Source organism: Zalophus californianus, chromosome 12 (genome assembly GCF_009762305.2).
Source record: "Zalophus californianus isolate mZalCal1 chromosome 12, mZalCal1.pri.v2, whole genome shotgun sequence".
Taxonomy (NCBI): Eukaryota; Metazoa; Chordata; class Mammalia; order Carnivora; family Otariidae; genus Zalophus; species Zalophus californianus.
The window spans coordinates 21,650,129-21,667,188 of record NC_045606.1 but is presented as its reverse complement, the minus strand read 5'-3'; the positions used below and the strand labels follow the sequence as shown (position 1 = coordinate 21,667,188).

At 36.7% G+C, this 17,060-nt stretch overlaps 1 protein-coding gene across 2 annotated transcripts in view; it reads right to left on the bottom strand.

Moving 5' to 3' along the window:
* RSBN1L (round spermatid basic protein 1 like) overlaps positions 1–17,060 on the bottom strand; it is a 66,155-nt gene that overhangs the window by 26,028 nt on the left and 23,067 nt on the right. The window contains exon 2 of one of the 2 annotated variants that reach the window (XM_027573650.2): positions 5,773–5,889. The exons of the other annotated variant lie outside the window; for it this stretch is intronic. Coding sequence (XP_027429451.1) covers positions 5,773–5,889 — 117 coding nt within the window. The remainder of the gene's footprint in view (positions 1–5,772; positions 5,890–17,060) is intronic. 2 annotated transcript variants of the gene reach the window in all.

Genomic DNA, 17,060 nt, shown 5'->3' with positions numbered 1-17,060 from the left:
TAACAAATTCATACTTGCTACCTAGGATGAACTATCAAAACATGAGATTCAGGTTAATATCTTAAGAAAAAAATTAATGAAAAAAATTAATGAAAAAAATTAATGAAAAAAATTAATGAAAAAAATTAATAGGGAGGTAGTCAGAATAAAAGATAAAAGAGGTTTTATATGTAAGCAAAATCAAAATGTGTCAAGGAAAAAAGACAGCAGTGAATTAAAAAATATAACTTAAAGTTTAAAAGGCCTAAGTATAATAACTAAGTTGAAAATACATGTAAAATTACATAAGTTAAATGGATTGCCAAAATAAACAGAATTTCATTTGAATGAAAATATAAGCTTAATATCCTATTACATTTATGCCTAACACATGTTTAAAAAGTAAAATAGAGGGGCGCCTGGGTGGTTCAGTCGTTAAGATTCTGCCTTTGGCTCAGGTCATGATCCCAGGTTACTGGGATCGAGCCCCGCATCGGGTTCCCAGCTCAGCGGGAAGCCTGCTTCTCCCTCTCCCACCCCCTGCTTGTGTTCCCTCTCTCGCTGTGTCTCTCTCTGTCAAATAAATAAAATCTTTAAAAAAGTAAAATAGAAAATATCCAGTCAATAGGATATATGTTACTTTGAAATGAAATAGGCTCAACAGTCTATCTATTCTCTAGTCACGAGGATGGATGAAAATAGCAATAGTATTAAATAGTCAGATGAAAAATGCAAAATAGTAAAAAAAAAAAAAAAAATCAGTTAAGAGAGTCTCATAATGAGCATTAAGGAATTAAATTCCCAAGACAGGCTACTCTGTAATTAAATACTAAAGTGAGCACAGTATGCAGAAGAGAGTTAACATAACATGCCTGAGACTGCTAATCTTAGGAAGGCCTGCTTGCAAGGTTGGCCTTTGGCTGGCATCTGAGAAACTTGTTCTTTGGGAATGTTCCCACAAATCCCTGCTAAGAGTGGCTCACTGTACCTAAACTTTTTGTGTAAACAATCTGTTTTGTACTGAACACATGTTTTCCTTCTGAGAGCCTGGAATTTTGGTACATGCTAGACAGAAGGTGCCTATGTAACCAACCTCCAATAGAAACCCTGGGCATCAAGTCTCTAACGAGCTTCCTGGTAGACATTTCACATGTGTTATCACATGTGTATCCTGTGTGATGCCACTTAGACACTACTCTTGGAAGCTTATGCCTGGTTTCCTCCAGACATCCCATGTGCCTTTTTTCTCTACAGATTTTACTTTGTATCCTCCACTGTAGTAAATCATAGCCATGAGTACATCTATATGCTGAGTCATAGGAGTCCTCTTAGCAAATCACCAAACCTGGGGGTAGTCTCGGGGACCTCTGATGGACACAGGTAAAATGCATTCTTTACATTTAAACCAAACCGAGGCACCAGCATTTACTAGATAGATTCTTAAAGTTTTATATAATCTGTCATTCATTTCCTGTCTTAGAATGACATATGAAATGCAGTAGATATATAGTGAGAAAATTTTAAAAATACTTTAAGGAAAACCAAAAATAAAAATAAAAATAAAATACTTTAAGGAAATTAGACAATTTTGAATATCAATGTTCTTCTATTACACTAGAAAGTATTTAAAGTATACCTTTCTCTAAATCCTGTAAATCTTCAAATCAGACTTATACTTTATTAAAAGGATCCTAATAAGCACCCATAACAGAAAGAATAGAAGTGTTGTCAGTAATTTGGACCCTCAAAAAGTATAAAGGTATAAGGCTGATAGGGGATCCTCCCTCCACAGATCCACAGATCTATGCACACAGTGGACCCCAGACAAATACACATACACACGGCACCACAGACACACAAATGCAAACAGAGGCAATGAGAGATTCAGACACAGAGAAAGGTGCACACACACAGCCAGAGAGAAAGAGACCGTCACTCAAAGACAGAAAAAAACACACACAGAAACAGAAACAAAAACAGTATATGTTAATGGCTAATTATACCAAAAAAACCTTTTAAAAAAAATCACAAATTTACTGGCATTTATTTGCACCACTAGCCTTAGTATACTTTGTGTTAATAGAAAAAATAAAGGCTGTCCAGAAAAACTGGTTCTGATTTCATATCTAATACGAGAATTAATATTTATATATAACTCCATTATCATACATAGAAAAAAAGTAGTAATTAGCTTAGCTATTTTCAATGTCTGGTCTTGGGGGAATGACTTTGCTTTTTTTTCACAGCAATATTTTCACTCTTCCTGACAAGAATTACCCACCTATGACCAACCGACCTTTGGTATACTACCAATAATCTTGGATATTGGCTTCTCTTAACCCCCATGCCCACTGCTCACCAACAAGCTTCTCTGATATACTATAATCATAAAACTTACTCTCAAAAATACTATAATCATAACATCTCTGTTCTTACAACTTTTCATAACAAAAAAAATGGCTGGAACATATAAGTATGCTCAGAAAAAGTAGCTGGCAGACACTAACTATAAAAGGATGAGCTGAATAAGCTTATGTGTCAAATATGTTTGTTCCTTTAAACTATTTCTCATAAAGCAAATAATCCTATTTCATCAGTGAAAAACATTTACAGGAGGGCGCCTGGGTGGCTCAGTTGGTTAAGCAACTGCCTTCGGCTCAGGTCATGATCTTGGAGTCCCGGGATCGAGTCCTGCATCGGGCTCCCTGCTCAGCAGTGAGTCAGCTTCTCCCTCGGACCCTTCCCCCGCTCATGTTCTCTCTATCTCATTCTCTCTCTCAAATAAATAAATAAAATCTTTAAAAAAAAAAAAAAGAAAAACATTTACAGGATTTCTGCAGTAATAAAAACTTTTTAGGGCGCCTGGGTGGCTCAGTCGGTTAAGCAGCTGCCTTTAGCTCAAGTCATGATCCCAGGGTCCTGGGATTGAGCTCTTCATTGGGCTCCCTGCTCAGCAGGGGTCTGCTTCTCCCTCTCCCTCTGTGCTCTTTCTCTATCTCAAATAAATAAATAACCTTTTTAGCATGTATATAATTATGTACATATCTCTAGTATACTCAATTTGATGCAGTTTTTGATGAAAACCTGAAGGCAATGAGACTGGTGTGAAGTAAGAGTTAGCACCTATTTTAGATGCTCAAGTGCTGTCATCAATCAATGCCTGAGTAGCCACAGCCTGCAACATTAGCCTTATCAGAAGGAGAAAATTATAAAGACAAAATAAAGGTTAAAAGCCATGAAGGAAAAAGGGGCACACAGTAGTAACAGCACACCCCCCCACCATATTGATTCTGTTGTTGTTGCATGACACCAATAACAAAGAGGGCCTTTCCCTGATCATAAACTAGCAAACTTTTTTTTTTTTTTTAGAGCAAACTGTTTTTACTAGACAATAACAATAGCTAACACTTGCCGCTTACAAGGGGACAGGCACCATTTCCCAATGAATTGTGTTTTATTCATTTAATTATCTATATCTTACCCACGTAGGAGATAATTTTGTTGTTGTTTTGCAATCACAAGAGTTAATCTTTCATACATGTTTACAAAAAAGATTCATATCCACTTCTTGAATTATCTGTGGGCCAAACACATTACTTGGCACTTCCACCATACCTTACCTCATTTAATCTTCACAACCCTGTAAGGCAGTAATTAAATTATTATTTACTTCTCTTTTACAGTAAATACACTTTCCCTCGGTCATCTCAGAGGTCACGAATTCATTTCCAAAACTATCTCATTTTTTCCCCTTTATCATCACTAGGTTTTCAGTTTAGGTCAGTTCAAAATATCTCCTAGATTTTTCACCTACTTCAAAGTCAAGGTTATTATTGCCTATTACTGAAAAATCTCCATTTTCTGGGGCTATTTTAAATTTTATTTGTATATGTAATCTCTAGATTCACATATTTCACATTAATGGTATGTAAGGAATCCAACATTCAACCCAGTAACATCACTGTACATTCCACTGGATAAGAAAGTGATTATCTGACTAAACCAGTAAAAAATGACTATTTGACTAAACCAACAGGGTAAAGTTAAGTAAACACTTCAAGCATGAATCATTAGCTGCTGTACAGCACTAGGGTGGTTAGATTTGACTCCTGCTTCAAAGTCTTACAATCTAATTGGAGAACACAACAAAAACACAGTGTCAAAAGAAAGAGAATAAAAGGACCATGAGCATTAACTAAGTAGCCATCGACTTAAGCTCTGACCTGCTTCTTCCAAGGTCAAAAGAATCTTATAAAATATAAAGTTCTGACAAGTAGAAAATAGAGCTTAAAGTGTGACCAGGAAACATGACAAAGAATGAAATGAAACTACAGAATCTAATATTCTGTTTATCTTAAATAATATAAATTTTAACCAATTATTTCATTACACATACAGTACTACAGCCTTTTCTTCTTAATGTAGATATAATGGTTTATTAACACGTAAATTCAACATCCAATTAATCAATGTGTTCTGATCTACAAATTGTCAATAGGGACAGGTAATGAATTTGTTAGCTGCCTAGCAACCAAAGTGCCACTGATTATCCTGCTACCAGAGTGAATTTAAAACTGTCCTGGGGCGCCTGAGTGGCTCAGTTGTTAAGCATCTGCCTACGGCTCAGGTCATGATGCTAGGGTCCTGGGATCGAGCCCTGCATCGGGCTCCCTGCTCCGCGGGAAGCCTGCTTCTCCCTCTCCCACTCCCCCTGCATGTGTTCCCTCTCTCACTGTGTCTCTCTCTGTCAAATAAATAAATAAAAGCTTCAAAAATAAATAAATAAATAGGGGCGCCTGGGTGGCTTAGACGGTTAAGCATCTGCCTTTGGCTCAGGTATCGAGTCCCGCATCGGGCTCCCCGCGGGGAGCCTGCTTCTCCCTCTGCCTCTCTCTCTCATGAATAAATAAATAAAATCTTTAAAATAAAATAAAATAAAACTGTCCTTACTTCTATTTCTACCACACCATATTCCCTGAAAAAGTTCAGATTTATTGAGAGGATTTGTATTATTACCCAACCACCCCCCACCATGTATAAACAGCAACTGAAAACAAACGTAACAAATAGAGAAATGTTCTCAATAGAGAAAAAACAGCAAACAAAAAGAGGATGTTCTTTAAGCCTGCAAGAAACACTCAGTAAAACAGTATACCTTTTTTTTTTTTTAAGATTTTTATGTATTTATTTATTTGACAGAGAGAGAGGGAACACAAGCAGGGGGAGAGGGAGAAGGAGAGGCAGGCTTCCCGAGAAGCAGGGAGCCCGATGCGGGGCTCTATCCCAGGACCCTGGGATAATGACCTGAGCCGAAGGCAGACACTCAATGACTGAGCCACCCAGGCACCCCAAAACAGTATACCTTCTAATTCAGCTCAGAGTAAAATGTTCCCTCTATGATACCAGACTATGATATGGTGATTACAGTCAAATATTTTTAAGCTCACTTCTTCTACCATCCCTACCATACTAAAATTGTTTTAGCCTGTTTAGATGATCTAAATAATGGGTAAAGACTAGTAATGCAAACAGAATTGGATAACCTATATTTAAGGAACCTAACAGTTTAATGAAGGCTAACCTTTTCTACTTTTTCATGACTCACTAATGAAATATACTAAAGACATTACTATACAGATTAGAACTCCCCACTATTACAAAACTTTCCATATTCTTCCCATTAAAGTTTATTCCAGCAAAATTCAGCAACAAACATTTATTTGAATCACTAAGCCAGTAAATACACCGAGCAATATAATATAGTACAACTAAAATCACTGAATATAAACTTACTTTTCAGCAAAATCTTTACTTCTCCATTTTCTTTCTTGATCTCATTCATTACTTTATGCTTTTTCTTCTCTCTCTCTTTTTCCTTATCTCTCTCTTTGATTTTGTCTTTGATTTTATCTGAAAGACAAAACCAAGTAAATATTTAAAACTACTTTATAATTTTTCCCCAAGAACTATGTGCAATTTCTAGAATACACCCATGAAAAATCAGAATGAAAAACAAACATGTCTTTTGTTCTTCCTCTCAGGTCTGGGGAAAAAGATTTCCAAATTTCCTGTCGTATATTAACACAGAACACATAACATACACATCATAAACTATCAAAATTTATCATTATATATCTCATTCTAGAGGTTCTTCTTCTTTAATTCATGTCAACCACAATATTAGACTAACTTCAAGTCATTTAAAATAACTTTAATCAAGATAATAAACTACAATGGATAAAGTGCTAGCTTTGAAGTTGGCCATATCTGAATTAACACCATAACAATGGAAAAATTACTCAATTGCAGTGTCTTAACCTATAAAATGCTGGTTATCGTTCTCACAGGTTGCCATAAGGATTAAGTGAAAAAATATTTAAAATGACTACCCAGACCCTGGTATATATATGACCAGATGTTAGTTCCCTTACCCTTACTCCTTTTAAAAAGGATATGACTGATCTGGCTATCTGGTGATATTAGGATGTTAAAATAAAAGGTATAAGAACTCTAGGAATCATTGATCTGCTTTTCTAAAAATTTAAATTTGCGTTTATAAGATTATTTGATGTCCTATTCTTGTTTAATCAAGCTACTATGCACACAGCAAACAGATGTAGAGAATTTCAAAATAGTAATGTAGCCTTTGCCTTCAAAAAAAAAGCTTACTATTGATTACAAAGTCATGATTGAAGTACATAAATACTGTAAAATATCTTGTAACAGATATTATATAGTATATATGCATACTGCAGAATTTCTTAAAATCCTTCCTTACTTTCTTTTCTATAAATACTACCCTAATTCAGGTCCTAATCACCTCATGATTAGATTACCATCTAGATCAGTACTGCCCAGTAGAAATAAAATGTATACCAGATATGTGAATTTGAATTTTCTAGTAGTCACATTAGACACAAAAACCAACAGGTGAAATTAATTTTAAACAATACATTTTATTTAACCAATAGATCTAAAAAATGTCATTTCAAAATGAAACCAACACTAACAAATTATTATTGAGACATTTTACATTGTTTTTCACAATAAGACTTCAAAATCCAGGGTATATTTTACACTTAACAGCACATCTCAATTCAAAGTGTTCAACAGTCACATGAGACTGGTGGCTACCACACTGAACAACTCAGGTCTAGGCTACTGAAACAGATAATTCTCAAAAAATTAAGCCCATGTACTTAAACATTTTAAAACTTACATTCATTAATAATAAAAAAATACAAATTCAAAAAAGATACCTTACCTTGAAACTTACAAAGTGCTTTTTTAAAAGTGATAATACTCAAAGCAGAAGAAAGGACAGTTGATGGGAGAGCAAACAAAAACAGGGACTCACTAATTTAACAAATATGCATCGCTGAGTATAAGAAAAGGCTTAGGGAGACAGAAGTGAGTAAATAAGGTCCTCATCTGTTCATATATAACTTGAATTCTAGAAATAGATTAAGCGGTTCTCACGCTTCAGACTAGTTTGCTAGCAAACTAAGGTCCTTGAAATCCTGTCACAGGCTGTCATTCAGCCATCAAGTGTTACTCCAAATAGCTGGAGCTTAGACACATACGTTAATATTTCCTAAGTAAACATACATTTTTAATGAACTATTTACGTATCTTTTAAAAATCACAACTGAAGAAAAACCATCATCTATCTCTACATTTCTTTTCCCAATCATCCCTATTAACTTTATTAACCTTAAAGTGTTATTTCAGTAACTACTGAACTTTTAAAGTTTATTAAGATATAATATACATACAGAAAAAACATGTAAGTATACGGCTCAATTTTCACAAAAATGAACAGCACCTCAGGACCCCTCTCGTCTTCCCTTCTAGTCTTGATGCAGCATCCCTAAGGGTAACCACAATCCTGACTTCTAACCACAAAGATTAAAATAACTGTAAATTTTAATGGCATATATACAAAAAATTATGATATAATATAAACCTATCACAGTCACAAAATATAAATATTTTTCAGAATTAAACTAGCTTCTCAGGAAATAAAATTATAATATGGTATTACCCAATTTTTAATACTTTATTTGTAAATATATTTATACATTACAGACCTTATTTATTTTTTTTGTTTTTTAAAGATTTTATTTATTTATTTGACAGAGAGAGACACAGCGAGAGAGGGAACACAAGCAGGAGCAGGAGAGGGAGAAGCAGGCTCCCCGCTGAGCAGGGAGCCCAATGCGGGGCTTGATCCCAGGAGCCTGGGATCATAACCTAAGCCGAAGGCGGACACTTAACAACTGAGCCACCCAGGCACCCCGATAGACCTTATTTTTTTAAGATTTTTATTTCTTTGAGAGAGCGAGCGTGCACACGCATGCACATAAGCAGGGGGAGGAGCAGAGGAAGAGGGACAGTCAGACTCCACGCTGAGCACAGAGCCAGATATGGAAGGCTCAATCTCACTGACCTGAGTGGAAATCACGAGTCAGACATTAACCAGCTGAGCCACCCAGAGGCCCCTAGACTTTATTTTTTAGAGCAGTTTTAGGTTCTCAGCAAAACTGAACAGAAAGTACACACTGATTTTCCATATGTAACTCCTGCCCCTATACATCCCTATCTATATCTATCTGTCTATCTACCTACCTACCTACCTATTTATGAGAGCAGAATGTGGGCGGGGGTGGGGGGAAAGGAGAGGAAGAGAGAATCTTGAGCAGACTCCACGCTGAGCATGGGGTTGGATCCCATGACCCTGAGATCAGGACCTGAGCTGAAACCAAGATTTGGCCACTTAACTGCTTAAACTGTACCGTAACCCAGGGACCCCAATTATCATCCCAATTTTTTGAAATTATAATACACATTCAAAAATCAGACTGAAAAATAATACCACAAATTATTAAAAGCCATTATTTTTTAAGGTAAATTCTACACCCAATGTGGGGCTTGAATTCATGACCCCCAAAATCAAGAGTCACAAGCTCTACTGACTGAGCCAGCCAGACACCCCTAAAAGCGATTATTTTTAAGTGGCAAGAAGTTTCAAAGTTTCTGCAATAGGACCATATTGGAGAAAGGGTCCTAGAATATGCCTTCCGGTATAATATTAGGTAAAGATAAATTGAAGATGTTAAGTAGTATATGAAAAACATCTAGAAACAAAAACAATGACACAGCCAAGACAAGAAGAGTGACTGACAACATAACTATCGTTACCCTCCCACCCCACACTCAAAACCTTCTAAGGAAAGGAAGCAAACACAAATCATCCTAAAAATTCATAGCAGAAAAGCGTTTTTGTGGGATAACTGCTGTCCCAACCTACACACCTGTCTCAATCTTTCAATCTACCTTTCACCCTTCCTAAAATTTTTTGCTTCTTGTCAGGGCATAACCTTTTTCAAAATCCAACTTTAAATGCCTCCATTAAATGTTTCATAATCATGTTACAGATAACATAAAGATGTTGTAAGACATGTTTATATGTTACAGGTAAACATGTTAACAGCTATAACAAAGTGGAAAGCCTACAAGTTCAGAAGACCTAGGTTCAAGTTCTGCAACCTTGATAACAAACTTTCAGATCTCCCATTTCAGCTGTAAAATGGAGTTTATATAAAGATTAAATAGGAAATATATACAAAAGCATACTGCAAAGATATGAGCCTTATGAATGCAGAATATTATCTATGTCTATCCATAATATTGAGCCATAATAAGCATTTCTTGGTCATAACAATTTAGAACACCACTGTCTGTAAAATCGCAACTCTGCTGTTACTATATTATAATGCATTCATATTCATAAAAGCCACTTCTACATGTTTTCACAAGGAAAACAGCTCCCTGGCATCATGTTTACTGTAAAATATTGTTCTTTAAAAAACGGTCATTCTTTAAAAAATCATTTCACGACCAAGAATTTGTATGGTTTTACGCTTCGTGGTCTAAGGTTTAGAAGGAATTTTTAGCTAATTATTGGGATAAAAGTAAAAATTATTCTACCATAAGAACAAGAAATTATCAGTTTTGAAAAGTCCAACTTAATATAGGGACTACAAGTTTTATTTAAAAATAAAGGGGGGTGGTGCCTGGATGGCTCAGTTGGTTAAGGGTCTGCGGTCAGCTCAGGTCCTGGGATCTAGCCCCATGTGGGGCTCCCTGCTCAGCAGGGGAGTCTACTTCTCCCTCTCCCTCCCCCCCTGCTCGTGCTCTTTCTCTCACTCTCTCTCTCAAATAAATAAAATCTTAAAAAAAAAATGAAAAATGAAAATAAATAAAAAAAGATAAAAATAAAAAGGGGGCGAGGGGAGAGAGGAAAGACAGATAGAAACGGACCCATGATAGAGTTTGAACCTACAGAAGCAGAAGGAATATAAGAATGAAGGAATAAATGATTAAGTCATTATGAAATCAGAACAAACTACAAATTACACGTGTGGAAAAATACACATGTGCTGAAGACTTACACTATATGTAAAAGTTGTGATATAAAAAATAAAATTGATTAAAATAATTTCAAATAAGATATAAATGGGATTTTCAAACATATATTCAATTTACTGATTTAGCAATATATTTCAGATTTCATGCACACAGTATATTTCTATTGAGCACTTATACGCAAGAGGTGAAAATGAGTAATAGTGCTGTACTAAAGAGTCTTAAAATGAAATCAACGATATCATTTGAGTCTTACTGTTGGTACCACTATGGAAAACCAGCTCTTAAATAACAAAATTATTGTTTTCATCTGGGTATAATAAAATTTACTAGTCTTCACCTGTATTAAAGTCATTATAGTAATATAGAGATGAAAGCACATACACAAATATTAGATGAATCACTTCAGTAAGGAGAAAGTCAAACTTATAAAAAGCATTGTTAGAGAATCCTTTTAGGAGATATTTTTAATTTTTAATTTTCTTAGAGAGGAGTGAGGGGGAGAATAAGAGAGGGTAGAAAGAGGGAGAGGGAAAATCTTAAGCAGGCTCCACACCCAGCATGGAGTCTGATGGGGGCCAGATCTCACAACCCTGACATCATGACTTGAGCTGAAATCAAGAGACAGACTTGCTTAACCGACTGAGCCACCCAGGCACCCCTTAAGAGATTTATAATACAACAAAAATCCATTTATCTGGAATCTTAAGAATTCATTGTTTCTAGATAAGAGAAGATTGGCACTATTTTTTAGTCATTCTAATAATTTTCAAAAATGCATTACATACTTCCCTGTTTACAAAAATCTAAGAAATATAATTTAGTCTTTTCATTATGACAAATATTTAAACTCATTATCATACTCATATTGAACTCAAAAGCAAAACAAAATTCACCTGTTCAAAACTATAGTATTTGAGTATCATTTAATTTTTATTGTCTCAGGTGTCATTTATTATTCCACATATGAGAGGTGACAGCTATAACTTCTGGCGGTCACCAATAGGCTCATTCTCATCTGTTCTGTGCTAAAAACTCAGACCAAGTCCATTAAAACTATCCTGTATAATACAGTAGGCAGGTTCTCTCTAGCCTTATTACAGCAAATTTCACACTGTATTCTTTCTGGTATAAATGTATCTTTCTCTTGGGGCGCCTGGGTGGCTCAGTCGTTAAGAGTCTGCCTTCGGCTCAGGTCATGATCCCAGGGTCCTGGCATCGAGCCCCGTATCGGGCTCCCTGCTCCGCGGAAAGCCTGCCTCTCCCTCTCCCAGTCCCCCTGCTTGTGTTCCCTCTCTCACTGTGTCTCTGTCAAATAAATAAATAGAATCTTTAAAAAAAAAAGTGTATCTTTCTCTTTATAATCATTCCTCCCCCCACCAGTGTATAGTGTATGTTCCTTAATGGCAGAGAAGGCTCTAACTCAGTAAGTGCTTGTTAGATTCATGAAACAGGTCCTGCAATATAGTAAGAAATTATTGCATTATTTTCTACAGTACATTGTAACTTTCTTTCCTCTTAGGTGCTCTATGTTGATCTTTGTTAATTCTTCCTTCTTTTCCTAGTCATACCACAGCAAGGAAGGAAATTCTTAATCCTTACAGCCTTCCAGGAGTAGTTCCTCAAATTTATTTCCCTTTTCTAACTGGCCTGGTTGTTTTTGACAAAAAAAATCCTAAGATTTAATGAAGCTACTCCTCCAAAAATATTAGGGATCCACAATTTTTCTATGTGTCCCAACAAAAACAAATAATTTTCCTTAAAAGACCATGGAGTAATTTTTTTATATAGATCTCTTTTTATAGGAAGAATTCTTACAACATAATTTTTTTTAAAAAAATAAAAAAAGAAAAAATAGAAAAAGAAAATAACAGTACAGGGGTGCCTGAGTGACTCAGTTGGTTAAGCAACAGACTCTTAAGATTTTGGCTCAGGTCATGGTCTCAAAGTCTTGAGATGGAGCCCTGCTCAGCGGGGAGCCTGTTTGGGCTTTTTCTCTCCCTCTCCCACTCTGCCCCTCCCCCCCAACCCCTGGGAGCACACGCATTCATGTGCTCTAAGTAAATAAATAAATCTTTTTAAAAAAATAGAAAAAGGTGCAAAGGACATAAAACAAATTCCAAAGAATGTTAATGTCAAATACTAAAAAAAAGTTCAACCTTATCAGTCTTTAAAAAAAACACAAATTAAAACACTATAAAACCATTTTCATCTATCAAATTGACCATTTTTCTTAAGAGTAATGGCAAAAGTTAAGTAAAATAAGCACTTCTACAGAATGATAAATAAGTATAAACTAAGAAGTCTTACTGGAATTTAACAATATGATAGAAAGCATTAAAACTTATCATTCCTGGGGCACCTGGGGGGCTCAGTCGTTAAGCGTCTGCCTTCGGCTCAGGTCATGATCCCAGGGTCCTGGGATCAAGCCCCACATCGGGCTCCCTGCTCCGAGGGAAGCCTGCTTCTCCCTCTCCCACTCCCCCTGCTTGTGTTCCCTCTCTTGCTGTGTCTCTCTCTGTCAAATAAATAAATTAAATCTTAAAAAAAACAAAAAAAACAAAAAAACAAAACTGATCATTCCTGGGTGGCTCAGTAGTTTAAGCGTCAGACTTTTGATTTTGGCTTAGATTATGATCTCAGGGTCAAGAGATGGAGCCCTGCGACAGGCTCCATTCTGGGCGTGGAGCCTGCTTGAAATTCTCTCTCTCCCTCTCCCTCTTCCCCCCACCCAAAAAACAAAAATAAAACAAAACAAAAAAAGCCCAATCATTCCTATGATCCCAGAATTCCACTGCTAGGATTTAATAAAAAGGAAATAACAAGCCATATACATGTCCAGGAGTCCTCATCTCATTATTTATAATTATGAAAAACTGTAAATAACTTAAATGTTTAACAAATGGAGACTGATTAAATAAATTTGGGTATATTCATCAATGGGAAAATACGAAGCCATTAAAAAATCATGTTTGAGGGCGCCTGGGTGGCTCAGTTGGTTGGGGGACTGCCTTCGGCTCAGGTCATGATCCTGGAGTCCCAGGATTGAGTCCTGCATCGAGCTCCCTGCTCGGCAGGGAGTCTGCTTCTCCCTCAGACCCTCCCCCCTCTCATGTGCTTTCTCTCAAATAAATAAATAAAATCTTTAAAAAAAATCATGTTTGGGGGGCGCCTGGGTGGCTCAGTCATTGAGCGTCTGCCTTTGGCTCAGGTCATGATCCCAGGGTCCTGGGACAGAGCCCAACATCAGGCTCCCTGCTCAGCCGGAAGCCTGCTTCTCCCTCTCCCACTCCCCCTGCTTGTGTTCCCTCTCTCGCTGTGTCTCTCTCTGTCAAAAAAAAAAAAAAAAAAAAATCATGTTTGAATAATAGTTAATATCATGAGACAGGGATAATGTTCATGAAATGTTAGAAGAAAAAGGCAATTTAACATACATAAATGTAAATCTATAAAATGATCCCATGTATCATATGTATATATGAATCTGTATAAATATATGGAAACTCATACACATATATTTCGGTATATACATCTGTGTATACACACCACACACAGGAGTCTTAAAATAAGGGAAATCATTTAAAAGTTTACATAAAAAATAGTTGGACTTCCCAGTCTTCCCACTCTTGTCGCAAAGAGTCAAGTAATCATTCAATCTCACTCCTTAAGGCAAACTTCCACTCTTTGTTTTCAGGAGAAAATGAACAGGCTTGAACCTCAGGTACTTCAGGCAAGGCAAAGGGTGGAGCTAAAAACAACCTGAAATGCTTAAACTGAATTGAATCGGGAAATTAAAAAAAAAAACGAACTTTTAGAATTTAAAAATACAATAGCAAAGCTTTAACTGAAAAAGTTGGAAGATAAGTTGAGATGATCTTCCAAAAAGGGAGCAACAAGACAAAAAAGTGGAAAATAGCAGAAAATAGGGGGGCCTAAAGGACCAAATTCCCAAAGGATTCGGAAGATTCAATATCAAATTAACTGAAATTTCAGAAAAGGAAAATAAAATTTTATAGGGAAGAAAAATACCAAAATAAATAAATAAATGAAATTTTCTCAGAAAAGATCAGTCACCAAAATTAAGATTCCATCAAGGAATGAGTACAAAGAATGGAATTCACAGTGGTAGCCCCCCTTCCCACACACACACCAGGCACACCATCATGAAATTTCAATACACTAGAGATAAAGAAAAGATCCCAAAAGTCTCCAAAGGAATTAAAAAAACAAAACAAAACAAAACTAGATCACATATAAAAGATCAAGTAATAGCGTGGAACTCTTCAACATGACAGTAGACGCTAGAAAGCAATACAACAAACAAGTGCCTTCAGAATGCTGAATGAAAATAATTTTTAGAATTCTTTAATCTGCCAAACTATCAATCAAGTATGAGGGAAGACATGATCAGACAAGCAAAAATTCAAATATTTTTATCATACATGCATCCCCTCTTAGGATATGCTCAAGAAAATTCTAAGGAGTAAACAAAGAAGGAAGAAGGCATGAAACCAAGGAAGCAGGAGACCCAGCACAGGGGGTCACACAAGGAACTACCAGTACGGAAGCTGTGCAGCTGGCTTAAAGGGTAGCCAGTTCAGACTGAAGGAAAGCAACAGAACACTGCAGAAAGTACCTCCAGGAATAAAGAGGAATTGCTATATTATCTCTTATCCCACAACACAGAGAACAGGACAGAAAATGAAGACGCAATAGATATAAACAGAGCTTCCTTGACTTACAAGGGGATTTCATCTCAATAAATCCATTCGTTGTAAACTGAAAGTATCATTAAGTCAAAAATGCATTTAATACACCTAACTCACCAAATGTGCTCAGAGCACGTACATTAGCCTACAGTTGGACAAAATCATCCAACACAAAGTCTATTTTATAGTAAAGTGTTGAATATCTCAAGTAATTTATTGAATATCGTACTAAAAATAAGAAAAAGAACGGCTGTATGGGGACAGAATGGTTTTAAATGTATGGACTGTTGACCCTTGTGATCCCATGATTGACTGGCATTATGGCTCACTGCCCCACCCAGCATCACCAGAGAATATCCTACCACATATTGCCAATTCAGAAAATACAGTTCAAAATTCAAAAGTACAGGGGCACCTGTGTGGCTCAGTTGTGAAGCGTCTGTCTTCGGCTCAGGTCATGATCCCAACGTCCTGAGACTGAGCCATGCACTGGGCTCCCTGCTCAGTGGGTGGCCTGCTTTCTCCCTCTCCCACTCCCCCTGCTTGTGTTCCCTCTCTCACTGTCTCTCTCTAATAAATAAATAAAAAATCTTAAAAAAAAAAATCAAAAGTACGGTTTCTACTGAATTGCATCACTTTCGCACTATAATCAAGTCAAAAAATTATAAGTCATTGTAAGTTGGGGACCATCTGTGTGTAAAGAGAGCCAATTTTTAAGTATTATGAAAACCCAGAAGGCCATACAGAAAAGGATCTCTGATCTGCACTCAACAGTATTTGCAAAGTCATAATTAACACTGATTATTATGTTTCAACTAAGTTTTATGGAATTACTGGATAGGAAAGAAGCTAGGTTATAAAAGTGCTAAATCCTTATTAATCTTAACAAGAATGCAATATATGTCTAAAACTGACCAATAAAAAATTAAAAGGCAGTATGGGCACTTTATTTAAAAATCTGGAATTAAAAGATGAGAACTAAAAGAGTTAACAGCTGGGGGCCAGGGCAGGGACTGGAAAGAGTTAGGGCCAATTCTCATTATAAACCTTTCAGTACTGGGATGCCTGGGTGGCTCAGTCAGTTAAGCGTCTGCCTTTGGCTCAGGTCATGATCCCTGGGTCCTGGGATCGAGAACTGCATCGGTCTCCTTGCTCAGCAGGAGGCCTGCTTCTCTGTCTTCCATTCCCCCTGCTTGTGCTCTCTCTCTGACAAATAAGTAAAATCTTTAAAAAACAAAAAACAAAAACCTTTCAGTACTACTTGATTTTTTTTAAAGATTTATTTTATTTGAGAGAGAGAGAGAGAGAGAGAGGAGAGAGTGCATGCACGTAAGTGGGGGGAGGGGCAGAGGAAGAGAATCTTCAAGCAGACTCCCCGCTGAGGGGGGCGGAGGGGGGGGGGGATAGATCCCAAGACCCATGAGATCATGACCTGAGCTGAAACCAAGAGTTGGACCAATAACCATCTGAGCCACCCAAGCACCCCTTGATTTTGATGACTAAATGTAATGTAGTGGGGGCACCCGGGTGGCTCAGTCGTTAAGCGTCTGCCTTCAGCTCAGGTCATGATCTGAGGGTCCTGGGATCGAGCCCCGCATTGGGCTCCCTGTTCGGCAGGAAGCCTGCTTCTCCCTCTCCCACTCCCCCTGCTTGTGTTCCCTCTCTTGCTGTGTCTCTCTGTCAAATAAATGAAAATCTTAAAAATAAATAAATAAATGTAATGTAGTATCCTGGGTGGGATTCCTTGAACAGAAAAATGACACTGGGTAAAAACTAAGGAAACCTGAATAAAGTATGGCTTTAGTTAATAATGATAATGTATCAATATTGACTCATTAATTGTGACAAACGTATAATACAAATGTAAAATTTCAGTAAGAGAAATTAAGTACAGAACACATGGACACTCTAATTTTTCTGTAAATTTAAAACTCTTCTAAAATT